Source organism: Lytechinus pictus, chromosome 17 (assembly GCF_037042905.1).
Source record: "Lytechinus pictus isolate F3 Inbred chromosome 17, Lp3.0, whole genome shotgun sequence".
Classification (NCBI taxonomy): domain Eukaryota; kingdom Metazoa; phylum Echinodermata; class Echinoidea; order Temnopleuroida; family Toxopneustidae; genus Lytechinus; species Lytechinus pictus.
Window position 1 is genome coordinate 2,118,384 of NC_087261.1, and position 13,960 is coordinate 2,132,343.

The 13,960-nt window shown below is 36.9% G+C and overlaps 1 protein-coding gene across 1 annotated transcript; it reads left to right on the forward strand.

Moving 5' to 3' along the window:
• Positions 1–518: 518 nt before the first annotated feature.
• Positions 519–10,993, forward strand: LOC129280486 (uncharacterized protein C8orf74 homolog). Its single transcript, XM_064112066.1, has 5 exons — positions 519–810; positions 4,821–5,019; positions 6,089–6,315; positions 6,888–7,055; positions 7,615–10,993. The coding sequence occupies exons 1-5, from the start codon at positions 703–705 to the stop codon at positions 7,882–7,884; spliced, it is 972 nt and encodes a 323-aa protein (XP_063968136.1). The 5' UTR covers positions 519–702; the 3' UTR covers positions 7,885–10,993.
• The last annotated feature ends 2,967 nt before the right edge of the window (positions 10,994–13,960 follow it).

Sequence of the window (13,960 nt, forward strand, 5' to 3'; positions counted from 1 at the left end):
TTTTATTAGAGCAAAATGTGCTTTTTAAAACACCAAAAATGTGCCGAATGCTTAGTATCTATGTGAAGAAAAAATCAAAACCACTCTACCATTTATTCAAACTCGGGGTAATATTCGTGATTTTTAGCAGCACTGCAGAGTAAAGTATAATGAAATTGTAGAGAATATTTTTTTTGAATGGTCCATTGAATAATTCATTTTTTTAGCTTCATGAAATAACGCATCGGATCTGCAGTTAAAGTGCAGAAGATGAGAAAAATCAGCTCATACCCGCAGCTAATTAATCACCTGTTCATCCAATGTGACGTCAGCGCGCAGAGTGTAAACTGTGCGCAGATCATAATGCGCACAAACATAACTGTGGAAGGTCCTTAAGCCGAAGTGACGATAGGGGTCAAATTATGACGTACGAATTTCAAAAGAAAAATACATTATTCATGAGGTAATGTCCAATCAAATCACAGTATCTTGCGAGTACGCAAAGAAAAAATAAATGATTCATTAGCAATATGCAAATGGGGGCTTAGGATTCGGTTCAAATGTCTCCCAGGAGGTGTGGCCGAAAGTGGTACAAAATACGCTTATCACCATGGAGCTTCTATGGAGTATCTGTACGTTATATGCAAATGTTATTTAAACGAGGCTTTTCCGCGGGTGCTACCTTTCAGTCTATACGTATTTATTAGTCTATGATATATATGCATGCTGCGAATGCGAAGCGCACGCACGACCGTAAAGTTGCATAGCAACAGAAGCGAAATGGCAGAGACTATCACCGTGGAAAACGCTAAATGCGTTGCAAATTTAGGGGTAAGATTCTTTAAAAGGTTTATAATTGAATAGCACGTATAATTCATTACAACAAATTTGATTTCAATTCAAATACTTTGCAGGTTGTTATAAATTTCATAAAAATACCTTCAGGTTTGTGTGAGAGTTAGTCCCACTCGTTCATCATTTTGTATTGCCGCAGCCCTGACCCTCTGTGTTCGGGCTGCCTGACGTGTGCGGACGCTCTTGCATAGACAGGAACCGTCGTTTCTGGACCCTGGCCCTGGGGATTTATTTAACAATTTCTGGCATTTTACTATCATCCCCATTCATAGACGGTAGTGTGTTACTCAGCTGTGCGAGCCTGCATGTGTAACAACATACTAAGCAACATCAACTTCAAGGAATCAAGCCTTCAACTTCAGGACAAGGGTGCTGAACTGAAGAGAAATTTCTACCAGTACCAATTGGCATTTTGCCCCCTCCATATAAAACAAGCTATACATTTCCCTCGTTAGACCCCACCTTGAGTACGCTGTGGCATCATGGGACCCCTACACAAAGAAGAATAGAGAGAGTCCAAAACAGAGCGGCTAGATTTGTCTCTAACACGTATGGACGTGACACTACTCACTAGCATCAGTGCCATTCAAGGACTTAGAGTGGGCACCACTCATGAAAGAAGGAAGTGTCATCGCCTTGCCTCTACAAAATCCTGAATGGCCAACTGGACATAGATCATGAAAACTTCATCAAGCCATCAACAGGCAGAAGAGGACACACTTGACAATTCCAACAGCAGTACACAAACTCAGACTCATTTGCCAATTCCTTATTCATCCGAACTATCAACCAGTGGAATGGCCTTCTAGTTCTACCAGAAACTGTAGTCTTGTAGACCAGCCATCAACGACAACTTTCAAAAATGCCCTTACTAAAGACCCAATAATTTACAAAAACTAGACCACACTCTCCGGCACACCTCCAGTTAAAACTCTTCTTGGAGTATTTCGGAGGAACATCATACCAAGTACCAAGACCAGGTTTTATCTCTAGATAAGTACCGTAGGCCCACTCATTCAATGAACAAGGTATATGATATAACCTTGTTCTCAGTTACATCTCTGTGTGTGGCAAAATAAAGTTGACAATGTTTGGATTATTTTCTCTTTTTCTTTTGGACAAATGCTTAATTTTTTACACTGTCATTTTCTGTTACAGCTTTTCATTATATAACTTGGCTCTTAAGTAAATTTGATTCAGAGCTTGAAAAATGAAAATTTTCTTGCCATATTACTTTCCACCAATAGTAAATATGCCCAAAATTCAAGTTTTTGAGCGCTCTGGTCAATACAAAAATTATTCTAAGATACTAATGAAAATTGAATTGCAACTGTATGGAAAGTAATAATTTTGGTCACGAAAGTGATATTTTAATGATTTTTTAAAGTGTGTGCTAAATACAGCATTGGCATACCATAGTCCTACCTGTAGATTCTCCACAGGCAGGATGGTAGCAGTGAACCAGTGCATAGGCCTAGATTTTTTTTTTTTATTCTAGACCAAAATCCCAATAGTATTATCTGAAAGAAGCCCCACTATTTTTGTTAGACTATCTTTCTTTTGATACTATACATATTCCCAGAAAATATCAAAAATATAGGTTACCAATGATTTATTCCTTATTTTTTTACTTTTCTGCTCTCTGTTCCGATTTTAATTCCCTAGACCTGTGTGGTGAAATAAGTTTGGCAATGTTGTCTTGTCTTTCCGTTAATGCCCACAATCATTATATTGATTATTATGGAATATGAACGTCAAGATTGACTTGACCTGAATTTTGCCGGGACCGGCAGGTGCAATACATCGGGTGAACACCCTACTCTTTGACAAATAGTGTATTGGTTTTAACGTGCTTAGGTTGTGACTCCTATACACGGGACCAACATTTGCGTCCTTTCCGATGGACGGAGTGTTTTCCAACTGCATTCACACCTACACTGAATACAGTGGTGAGGCACGCTAACACACAACTCTGTGCCTATAGCATCAGATTTTTTGTTAGACGCGTTTCGGCATGAGCAGAACTCAAACCCCTCACGTTGAGATCTACGATCTTATCCGAAACATAAGCTCTAACCGACTGAGCTACGCTGCCTCCCTGTTTGGCTTATTGTCTCTTGTTTTGTGGGACATACCATATGCCTAATATTTTTTACACTGTCAATTTCTAACGTTAATACAACTGGAGTCTTTTAATTATATTTTCTAAATTAAAAATAGAGATTGAAAAATTACAATTTTCTTGAAATTTTAATTTCCACCAATAGAGGGCCTGCACAAAAATATGCGTAAAACTCAAGTTTTTGAACGCTCCTGTGAATACTGAGGGCGCAAAACAGGACAGAAGGTGAATGTGCAGGGAAACGACATGAAGTTTAATAGAATTTGATTAAAAAAATTGTACTTTTTAAAATTTAATACGACACAAATTTTATACCTTTCTCTTTTTAAATTAGGAACCTGTTTGCCCCCAAATTATGATTGTTTAAGTTGCCTATATGGAGGTGACAGCAGAAATTGACATAAAGATTTTACCCGCCCGGAGCCGACCCGACCAGAAGTTGCGCGATCAATTTGAGAAAATTGAGAAAATAAACTTCGGCCTAACCTTACTCTAATTCCATGCCCTAATGTATACATTTGAACTTTAACCGGCAAGAAACACATATAGCTGAGGTGGAAAAATGGCAGGGTAAGAGAAAGGGCGATGGAAACAAAGGAGAACTGCAATATTGTCATTTAACCGCGCACAGTGCGCAAGCAAAATTCATATAAATTTACAGCAAGAGTGAAGGAGTTTCTCTTTGAGAAAAAAAAATAGAGAATAAAAAGAATACCCCACAGAGATACCTTTGTTTCCTTTCCTCCCTTCGCTTTTCGCTTTTCATTTTTTTTTTTTTTTTTTTGGGGGGGGGGGTGTTTTTGGGGGGCGACCACCCCCACCGCCCCCCCTGGCTACGCGCCTGGGTAGCAGTGAACAAGTGGAAACCGCTTCTCTTTTAGCTGTGTCTGTCTGGAGAAAATAAATTTTCTTATTTTAAAAAATATTGAATGTGCTTTCTGGATTTGTTTTTTAGTTTGCTTATTAAAAAAAAAAATTTGAATGAGCTTTGTGGAGTTGAAGAGTAACAAATTTTAGGATGACAGAAATGTGTCTGTCAAAATTTCAAAATTCCAAATTTGTACGTGTAGCTTCTGAGAGCTGTTAAAAAATTATTCTTGATACCCAAGGCAAAAACTTGTCCACTGAGTGTCAGATGATAAATTTGACACTCTTTCTGACCTATGATTTTTTTTTTATTTGAAAATCACATCACATTATCACAGTGTAAAATTGTGACAAAGTAAAAAAAAATTGTGCCCAACAGAAATTAAATTTTCCCATTGTAAGCGCCTGGGGAAATGGCAATCTCAAATTCTGAATACACATAATAGGCCTAGTTAGGGTTTGCAATTTATCTCTTAATCCTCATTTCTAATGACCCTATAAACTTTTTTTACAGCATCAAAGGAAGCCCCTTAATTTTTCTCTTTCCATACATCTTAAATAATTGTAATAAGTTGAAAATTAATTCAAATCATATTTATCTTGCAGGCTGAATTTGCCCAAAATATTTCATCATCTTTCCCCCAAAATCAGCCCGTTTTATGCTGACACTTTTCGGTGTGGCTTCAGACACCCTAGGGCCAGGGCCTAGACCTAAGTTAACTTTGGGTCTAACAAAAAAAGTAAGGAGGTCCAACGTGCAAATGAATTAGTTCGCCTTTAGCAAATTTTTTACTGCCGCGCCACTCACCTGTTACTGCCTGACCAAAATGGTTCAAAAAATTATTTGCAATGTTGAAAGATGTCTTGACTGTTGTGGCAACTAATATTAGATCTAATCCTTAGTAATTCAAGGTTGTTGTATCGGCAAGTGCCTGGAAAATTCCACTATTAGACTAACATGATTAAATTTGAATAATTTTTCATTCACAATGCACAGAAAATAGATGGAAGGTTGCGACTTGGAGAGTTCCTTGGCTGGACAATGGCTGATTTTGATGAAGATGCTCAGATGAGAGAATCAATTCTTCTTGATTTTCTTTATGAGAGTCTCATGTTTGGAGCTCAGAAGGGTGTCCCATGGTCACAAATACCAGCCCTTTTACAGGTTGCATCAGAGTTTCAGAAACGAACAATTGGTAATTATTATTGTCTGAAAAGCTTACAGCCACTGGTTAAAGGGGAATACCCGTCGAGTGTAGAGTGATGAATATATGTCATTTTTCCAATATTTTATATGGTAGGTTCATTTCTTGTCATATGACCTGGGAAAATTTTATCAACCTAATTCCTTTTTGTCTGACAAGTCGTCAGATCTGACAACTTTCCTAGATTTTGATTGGCTAAGAAGCACTGTTATTATGGATACTTTGTAATAAAACAGAACTTGTTAAATAAACATGTGACAAGTCCTTTCATGAAATACTCCCCTGATTTATCTGAATACGGTTTGTTGGGAAAATGAAAATAATAATTATCAATTATGTTTTGCTGAAATAGTGAAAAGGCCCACTGAAAAGGGTCACACTTCAAAATCAGATGGCTGGCTTTTAAAAATATGACACATAACACTCACCTGATATGATTTTGCTGAACATCTGATTGCAATGCCATTTATGTTTTTTTTGGGGGGAGGGGAGGGGTTGCAGTTTATTTGACTAAACAACAAAATAAAGACAACTTCTGATCTTTCTGATCCAACATCTTGTAACATACGCTTATTCTTAGATTTTATAATCACTATTTCCAAATGGATTTGAGACAGTTTTTATTGCTTCGGGAGGGTTTCATGAAAGGGTTTGTTAGACATTTCTATATGACAATTAACATTGATATGAACAGTGCTTGGCCAATCAAAGTAAAAAAAACTTGTCAGAAAACACTTCCGAGAATGCTTGTTCATCTCTGAAATCACATGGGACTTCACATTCTAACATGTTTAGTGGAATCAATGTAATAGAAGGATGAAACTTTACAGCCTTTCTGTACCATACTTTTTAAAGTTTATCTGTATTCATTTTGTCAAATGTTTACTTATTGTTATGGCCGAATGATTATTTAGAAAAATTATAATAGTAAGCAAATCAGCATGTAAGAAAAATAAAAGAAAGGAGAAATGAGAACAAAACATTTTGAAGTTTACATTTGCATATTATACCTAAGCCAATGATGTCACAATCTTACAAATTCTTTCTTTTATACACTCAGGTCAACCACTCTCGGCAGCAATCAAGATCTACAGGGAAATCTCACAGAGGTACCTGAATGATAATGCAATAAGTGAGAGCAATCTTAGACTCTTTACCAGTCACTTGTTTGAAACCTACATGGCTCACTATCAACTCTACCAGATTGTATTCACCACAGAGAGGGAACCAATGACTGTCAAGCAACATCTAGATGTTCTGCCTCCACCCGAAACATATCCTCTTGATGTAAGAAAAATTTGTAGTGTCATTGAACGTCACTCTTGAAAATGTGTTTTCAGTTGTACCTTGTCCTATGAAGTACTCTGACACCGACAGTTTTATAGAATGATTGAATTCATACAGTGTGCTCTTGAAAAGATATTGGCATAGAGATGATCAGGATAATCTCATTCTATGCACATAATTTGAACACAGCAAATGCAGTTCATTATGTATTAAAGGAATCAGTTAACTTAAAATTAAATTAATGTAGTGTACCCATATATTATGATAATGTCCTGATGGTGTTGTAATTTTCTCTAATATTGTTATTTTCATAACAAATAAACAAACAAAGATCATAGATTACTAACAACACGTGGCATGCAGATTCAAGCAGCAAATCTGTCGTGCGGGGAAGGGGGTCTATTGTGTCACCCCCCCCCCCTTGACTTTAATAAACGATATCTCTATTCACCATGAATACATACATATTTCAATCTTCATACTTATAAATATTGAGATTTGTGCTGAAAATGTGTAGTGAAATGCTGAAAACTGAAGATCAATATGCCACTGGGATGTTTTCTTGTATTCAGGAGGCCAAACCACTGAATATCTGGGAATATGAAAGAAAGATGAGTGAAATAGAGAAGGAAGAGAAGTCAAGACTGAATCAGATCAAGCTAGAAGAAGAAACTATTCTCAATGACATTGATGAGAAACAACCCTTCAAGGACACCAAAGACACAGTCCTGGACAGACAGGTAAGTTGGAAACTCAGCTTTGGATATGAAATAATAGTGCCCAAACTAAAAAATAAAGAGAATACATTGCTACATACTATTAGGGTATTAGAGAGTTTCAGCCACAACATTAACAACAGGAAGGGAATAGGCTTGGTCAGTAAAGCATCTGCCTATCGAACCAAAGATCATGGGTTCGAGTCTGCCTTAGATTGATGACTGAAGACCATGTTGACGTGCCTATCCCTGTTTCATAGATGCAGGCAATGTCACAATAAAAAACACCCAATCCCTCAGATAGGATGTTAATTTTATTGCATAGACATCTACGTCTACCTTTGCAAAGTAAAGTTGAACTTGCTGAAGATCTCGTTCCATATTATTCTCCCAAGTGTAAGCAATTATTTAGACCAGGATTATACCTATTCTAGTTCGAGTCTCTCCTTCGTCAAACATTTTCTCTGGTCTCAAAAGATACGACCTTGGCAAAGTTACTTGTATATGAGTTTGCACTGATGTACCAATGTCACCATACATAGTCTCTCTCTCTCTCTCTCTCACTCTCCATCCCAATTCACAGCAAGTTTCTGAGTTGATTAATGATGCGATCCAGCATCACACCTCACAGACCGAGAAGCTTCTCCAGACGAAGGTCGAAGGTAGGCTGGAGGACCTCTCATTCTACCTTGAGAAGACCGCCCTGCCACGCCCAGAGCACCTAGGCCCACCCCCAAGGACCAAAGAACCACCCAGGATGTCAGCAAAGAGCAGGGCTGGTGGCAAGCTGGGCTCCGACGGCATGCCTTCAGCCAAATCAAAGAAATCCAAGAAATCTGCAAAGACAAAGTGAAAATGGAAAGAGCAATGCGTAAAGGGAAAACATTTCAGCCCATATTCCGAATTCCCGATCAATTTTAATGTCATCTGGTAATTCTGTGGGTTAATTAATTATGGTTGAATGGATATGACACAAATCTATAACATTAGTCACTCAATTTATCAGCTTGTTTGGCGCTCAAATCCTTAGGAATTAAAAAGAGAAAAGAAATTGTTTTCTTCACAATTGAAGCATGGGGAAATGAGGCAGTAAACATAAGAAACATGAAATATTCACTTTTTTTAAACATATTTGGCTTTCCATACCTTTATCAGACCTGATCAAGGACTAAAATGAGTCGAACAAGACTTCAGAATACGGGCTGTATTAAAACCTTTCAAATTATTAATGTGTCCATACAGTTAAAGACAGGCATATTGCCCAATTTCTACTGGTGGCGGGGTTGGGGAATTCAGAGAAACTGTTATCTGTAACAAATTTCTCTCAATATACTGGGCATGTAGTAAGGTTATAACATTTGGGAATGTTGCTATTTCTTATCAGTCGAGCAAAATGTTTTGTCATTGTTTTGGTTTATTATTTGTATTTGTTATGTCTTTCTTTCTTGGGAATGTGAAGGTGGATACTACATTACTTGTATACAAGTGTAACTGATAATTGCTTTGATGGAGGTTGATACTGTGTAAATGTAGTCTGCTATGCAGACTCTGAATGGCTAATGAGGTGGGATCTCAGCACGCGAAGCGCGCTGCTGCTGGTTTGCGAACCAGCCTGAAAGGGCAAGCGAAGCAAGCCAGCCACAGTAGACCTAGTCTGCTATGTAGACTCCTTGAATCAGCTGTGGTACACACACTGCAGATGTGGGTCTACATTTGTAGACTAGGTTCCTTGTTACACAAAACTTAGTGTTTGACTATAGGGCTGATTTTTTATGACTGATTACATTGATCATTGTGTGCAATCAAGCATATAAGTCAATTGTATGATCAATTTCTAAGCTTTGTGTTAAGAGCCCTAGATATGAAAGCTCTCAAGTAAGTGCATTGTGTATGTGCAAGACTCACTTTTGAATGACATGGGGAGTTTATACTTTTAGATGGATATTTAACCCTATACAGTGCATATCAAAAAAAAGTTTACACTTTGAAAAAGCCCTGGGAATTAAAAAATACAATATGTGGGTAATTTTTTCACATATAATCTTGGGTTTGGGTCTCATCTATCCAATGAAAGTAAAAGTTTTGACAGAATGTTACACTTGAGTGAGCATTGTCCATTTTTGTAAAGCTCGCAGAAATCTGTTTGCGCAGAAATGCTTGTTTCCACGCTGTGTCAAGGGAAAAGGAGAAATCAAACTTACCCTGCAAAACATTTCTCATACATTTCCCTTGCACTTTTAGTCAATTGAAATGAAACAGATACATTCAAGCATTTTGTAACAATTTTGAAACGCACTGTATAGCTCAAGCTATTTTTAATTTGCATACCGGGGGGGGGGGGGGGGGGAGCATTATGGGCCTTCCAAGATCTTGGTCGTTTAATCTCGTGATTGCGCTCGAAAATTGGCACGCACGTCACTCATAATCTCTTACATTGGATTTTGCCCAAATTATTTTGATTTATTATGTTAATTGATGCATAAAATCATAAATTGGCTGTAAATCCTTCAATAATGCTCCCAAATTTTTAGATTCTGGTCTTTTGAGGATTCTTATCAAATGTATCTTGAAAACATGACAATATCATTTAACCCCCCCCCCCGAGGTTTTTTGTCTCACCTGCATAGCAGAGTGAGACTATAGGCGCCGCTTTTCCGACGGCGGCGGCGACGGCGGCGGCGGCGGCGGTGGCGACGGCGACGGCGGCGGCGGCGGCGGCGTCAACACCAAATCTTAACCTGAGGTTAAGTTTTTGAAATGACAGCATAACTTAGAAAGTATATGGACCTAGTTCATGAAACTTGGCCATAAGGTTAATCAAGTATTACTGAACATCCTGCCTGAGTTTCATGTCACATGACCAAGGTCAAAGGTCATTTAGGGTCAATGAACTTAGACCATGTTGGGGGAATCAACATCAAAATCTTAACCTAAGGTTAAGTTTTTGAAATGTCATCATAACTTAGAAAATATATGGACCTAGTTCATGAAACTTATACATAAGGTTAATCAAGTATCACTGAACATCCTGCATGAGTTTCACATCACATGACCAAGGTCAAAGGTCATTTAGGGTCAATGAACTTTGGCCGAATTGGGGGTATCTGTTGAATTACCATCATAACTTTGAAAGTTTATGGATCTGATTCATGAAACTTGGACATAATAGTAATCAAGTATTACTGAACATCCTGTGCAAGTTTCAGGTCACATGATCAAGGTCAAAGGTCATTTAGGGTCAATGAACTTTGGCCAAATTGGGGTATTTGTTGAATTACAGCCATAAATTTGAAAGTGTGTTGGTCTAGTTCATAAAACTTGGACATAATAGTAATCAAGTATCACTGAACATCCTGTGCGAGTTTCAGGTCACATGATCAAGGTCAAAGGTCATGTAAGGTCAAAGAACTTTGGCCACGTTGGGGGTATTTGTTGAATTGCCATCATATCTCTATAAGTGTATTGGTCTAGTTCATAAAACATGGAAATAAGAGTAACCAAGTATCACTGAACATCTTGTGCGAGTTATAGTAGTTTTCAAAATCAGCACTGCTGCTATATTGAATCGCGTGATGCAGGTGAGACGGCCAGAGGCATTCCACTTGTTTAAAAAAAGGTGTACAGTCAAGGATCTATCTCACAGTTGGTTGTCTCCGTTTTGGTGAAGCTTATCTATAATTCTGATATTTTATTTCTGCATTCATTAGAGGCAATATATTATACTTAAAATTGGTGTTTTGAATGAAGAGCAGTTGCAATCAAATTTATATTACTTTTATGTGAACAGAAAGCAATACAATACCCCTGTGTTCCCTTTTTTTTGGGGTGATGGTATTTGATTCCTGTTTGTCAATTGTTGGTAATGAGTTAGAAATCGCAATCGTCATTTCATAGTTACAGTGTAATGTTTATTTTATTACGTTTAGTATATTTATGAGCAAATAAATTTTACTGATTACAAATTTTCTTTCATAGTTTTTGTATTTTGACAAAAATAATGGTATAAACTCACTGTATTGTCTCTGGTCCTTTACAAAACAAAGAAAATAAGTCTTCCATCAATGTCTGATGATATTATGGCATACTTCATTTACTGTTTCTCTAATTTTAATACAGATAATATTTATTCTGCCAATGGTTGAAGAAGGATATTTATAGTAAAAGAAAAATGTATTGCACAAAATTAGTGAAAGAGCTAGAAAGAGGGAGAGGGATGGGGAAAGTGTCAAAGGAGGAGAGAAGGAAGAAAAATACAGAAAGATAGGGGAGAGAAGAAGAAAGGAAAGAGAGAGAGAGGGAGGGATAAAGAACTTAAGAGAAAGGATAAAGCGAGAGAGGTTAAGAGAAAAAAAATTGAGTATGATATGTAAGTGAGGGAGTAAGGCAAAGAGTAAGGTGAAAAAGAGAGGTAATGCATGTTTTGCTCAAAGTAATTTAATGAAGAAATGGAAAAAAAAAGGGAGATAAAGTAAACACTATCTCCACGGAAAGAGAGAATAAAGAAGCTGAAAGTATGGCAGAGAAGAATGAGATTAACAAGAATATGGGCACATGTTGCACAAGAGAGAGATAGAATGACAATGAGGAAATACCCCCTTTATCATAATTATCTTGGGATGAACCTATAAGCTAATAAATTTAAAAAGAAAAAAAAATAGTGCTACGTTTGCCGTGAGAATTCGACAAGAATTATAATGTAGTCAACGTAGACGGCGCCCGACCTATATACGGCGCAGCGGTGATTTTCTGAAAATTGTTTTCACTTTTCTCTTAACTTTTCTTGTAACTCAGCCAGATAATAGCTTGTATTGTGATCTTAAATCGGTATTCTGATAATAATTTTCATTGTCTTTTCCCATTTATTCTTTTTCGACCAATCATTTACTGCTTTATATGATTAGATCAACAAGTAGAAGCGTCTCTAACTGTTAAAAAAAAAAAAAAAAACGTTTAGCTCATTATTGACAAGGTGAGAAGGATAAAAACTTAAGTTTTGTTAACTTTGAGTTTGACTTGAATGAAGGCCACTGATTGCTCAATTTCTATTCTCTCAGGGGATTCAAACTTGGTAATTAATTGACTATGATGGAAGAATAAAAATAAGAGAGACAGCACGAATATTAACCCCTTTTTCGGGAGACTAAATGCCCTTTATTTTTGGCTCATGACCCTTTTGTGGGGGAGAGGGTCAAGTTTTTCGGGAGACAAAAATAATTTTCCTTCATTTGTGAGTAACCACCGCCTTCAAAATAATTCTGGGACCGCTACGAGAGCATGCGTATTTTGTGTCTTTTGCTAACACCAGGGAATTACATGTAAAATGAGACACGTGCCTGCCATAGACATCAATTATCATTTTTCATATTTTAATGCATCATGTAAAGGGATGAGAATATTTGCATGCAAATCCCCAAATCGAAATTTGATCAAGTATTGTAAAAGGTGATGTAATAGGAACAAATCTTCAATTTGCTGTTTGTCGTAACTTCATTCTTCATCAGGAATTTGTGACTTTCTATTAAAGGTCAAGTCCACATAGAAAAGTGTTGTTTTGAATGAATAGAGCAAAATCAAACAAGCAGAATGCTGAAAATTTCATCGAAATCAGATGTAAAATAAGAAAGTTATGACATTTTAATGTTTCGCTTATTTTTCACAGAACAGTTATATGCATAAATCAGTGATATGCAAATGAGAGAGTCGATCCTCACTCTACTTGTTTTTTATTGTTTGAATGATACAATATTTCAATTTATACAGATTCAACAATAATGACCAACTTGACCGAACCATAAAATTTTAAAACAATGGTAGTTCCAGATCAGGAGGTAGGAACTTTGTTTGACATGACAATAGGGAGAAATTATAAATATTTCATAATAAAATCCCCATCCCCCCAAAAAATAGTGAGTGATGTCATCAGTCCCCTCATTTGCATACCAACCAGTATGTGCATTATTATTTCTGTTTTGTGAAATTAAGCGAAACTGTTAAAATATCATAACTTTCTTATTTTACATCTGATTTTGATGAAATATTTAATGTTATCCTCGTTAGATTTTTCTCTTCTTATTAAATTTACTTTTTGTTGGGGTGGACTTGCCCTTCAAATTTATTTTCCTAATTCATATGTGCAGTAGACCGTGCGGAAATATAAACGTGAATAGTATATATAGATCCTCTATTCTAAAAGAAAAATGTCATTCTGAATTAATATACAGTTTCGGAGAAATTGGAGTTGTTCATACCCTAAACATTGTAACCATGCTAGTGCTATAATAATGTCCCCCCCCAAAAAAAAAAAGAAAGAAGAAACAAAATGAAGTAAGAAAAATAGATTGGAGACTCGGAGTATTGAAACCAGATATAGGATGATTGTTTCACAGGGAATGCGACTGGGCGCCATGTCATATCCATATGAATCGTATCAATAATTGTTAAAAATAACAATTTACACTACATTAAACATTTCAACAATCACCACCAACATATCTACCGAAAGAACCTTAAACATCACGAATACCACCATGTCCACTAGCTCTACCTCCAATACCACCACAAGTAAGAAAAATAGATTGGAGACTCGGAGTATTGAAACCAGATATAGGATGATTGTTTCACAGGGAATGCGACTGGGCGCCATGTCATATCCATATGAATCGTATCAATAATTGTTAAAAATAACAATTTACACTACATTAAACATTTCAACAATCACCACCAACATATCTACCGAAAGAACCTTAAACATCACGAATACCACCATGTCCACTAGCTCTACCTCCAATACCACCACTTCTACCAGTGGATACCACCACCACCACCACCACCACCACTGGCGCCGCGCCATTTAAACGCTCGCGGCGCCACGAACTCCACGCACATAACCATATAAAACTATATTAATCCATGATCATCTTGACCGTATC

Coding starts and splice junctions, on each gene's coding strand:
- LOC129280486 (XM_064112066.1), top strand. CDS start 703: ATGCTGCGAATGCGAAGCGCACGCACGACCGTAAAGTTGCATAGCAAC. Junction 5,020..6,088: donor GTTTCAGAAACGAACAATTG/GTAATTATTATT, acceptor TTATACACTCAG/GTCAACCACTCTCGGCAGCA. Junction 7,056..7,614: donor ACACAGTCCTGGACAGACAG/GTAAGTTGGAAA, acceptor CCCAATTCACAG/CAAGTTTCTGAGTTGATTAA.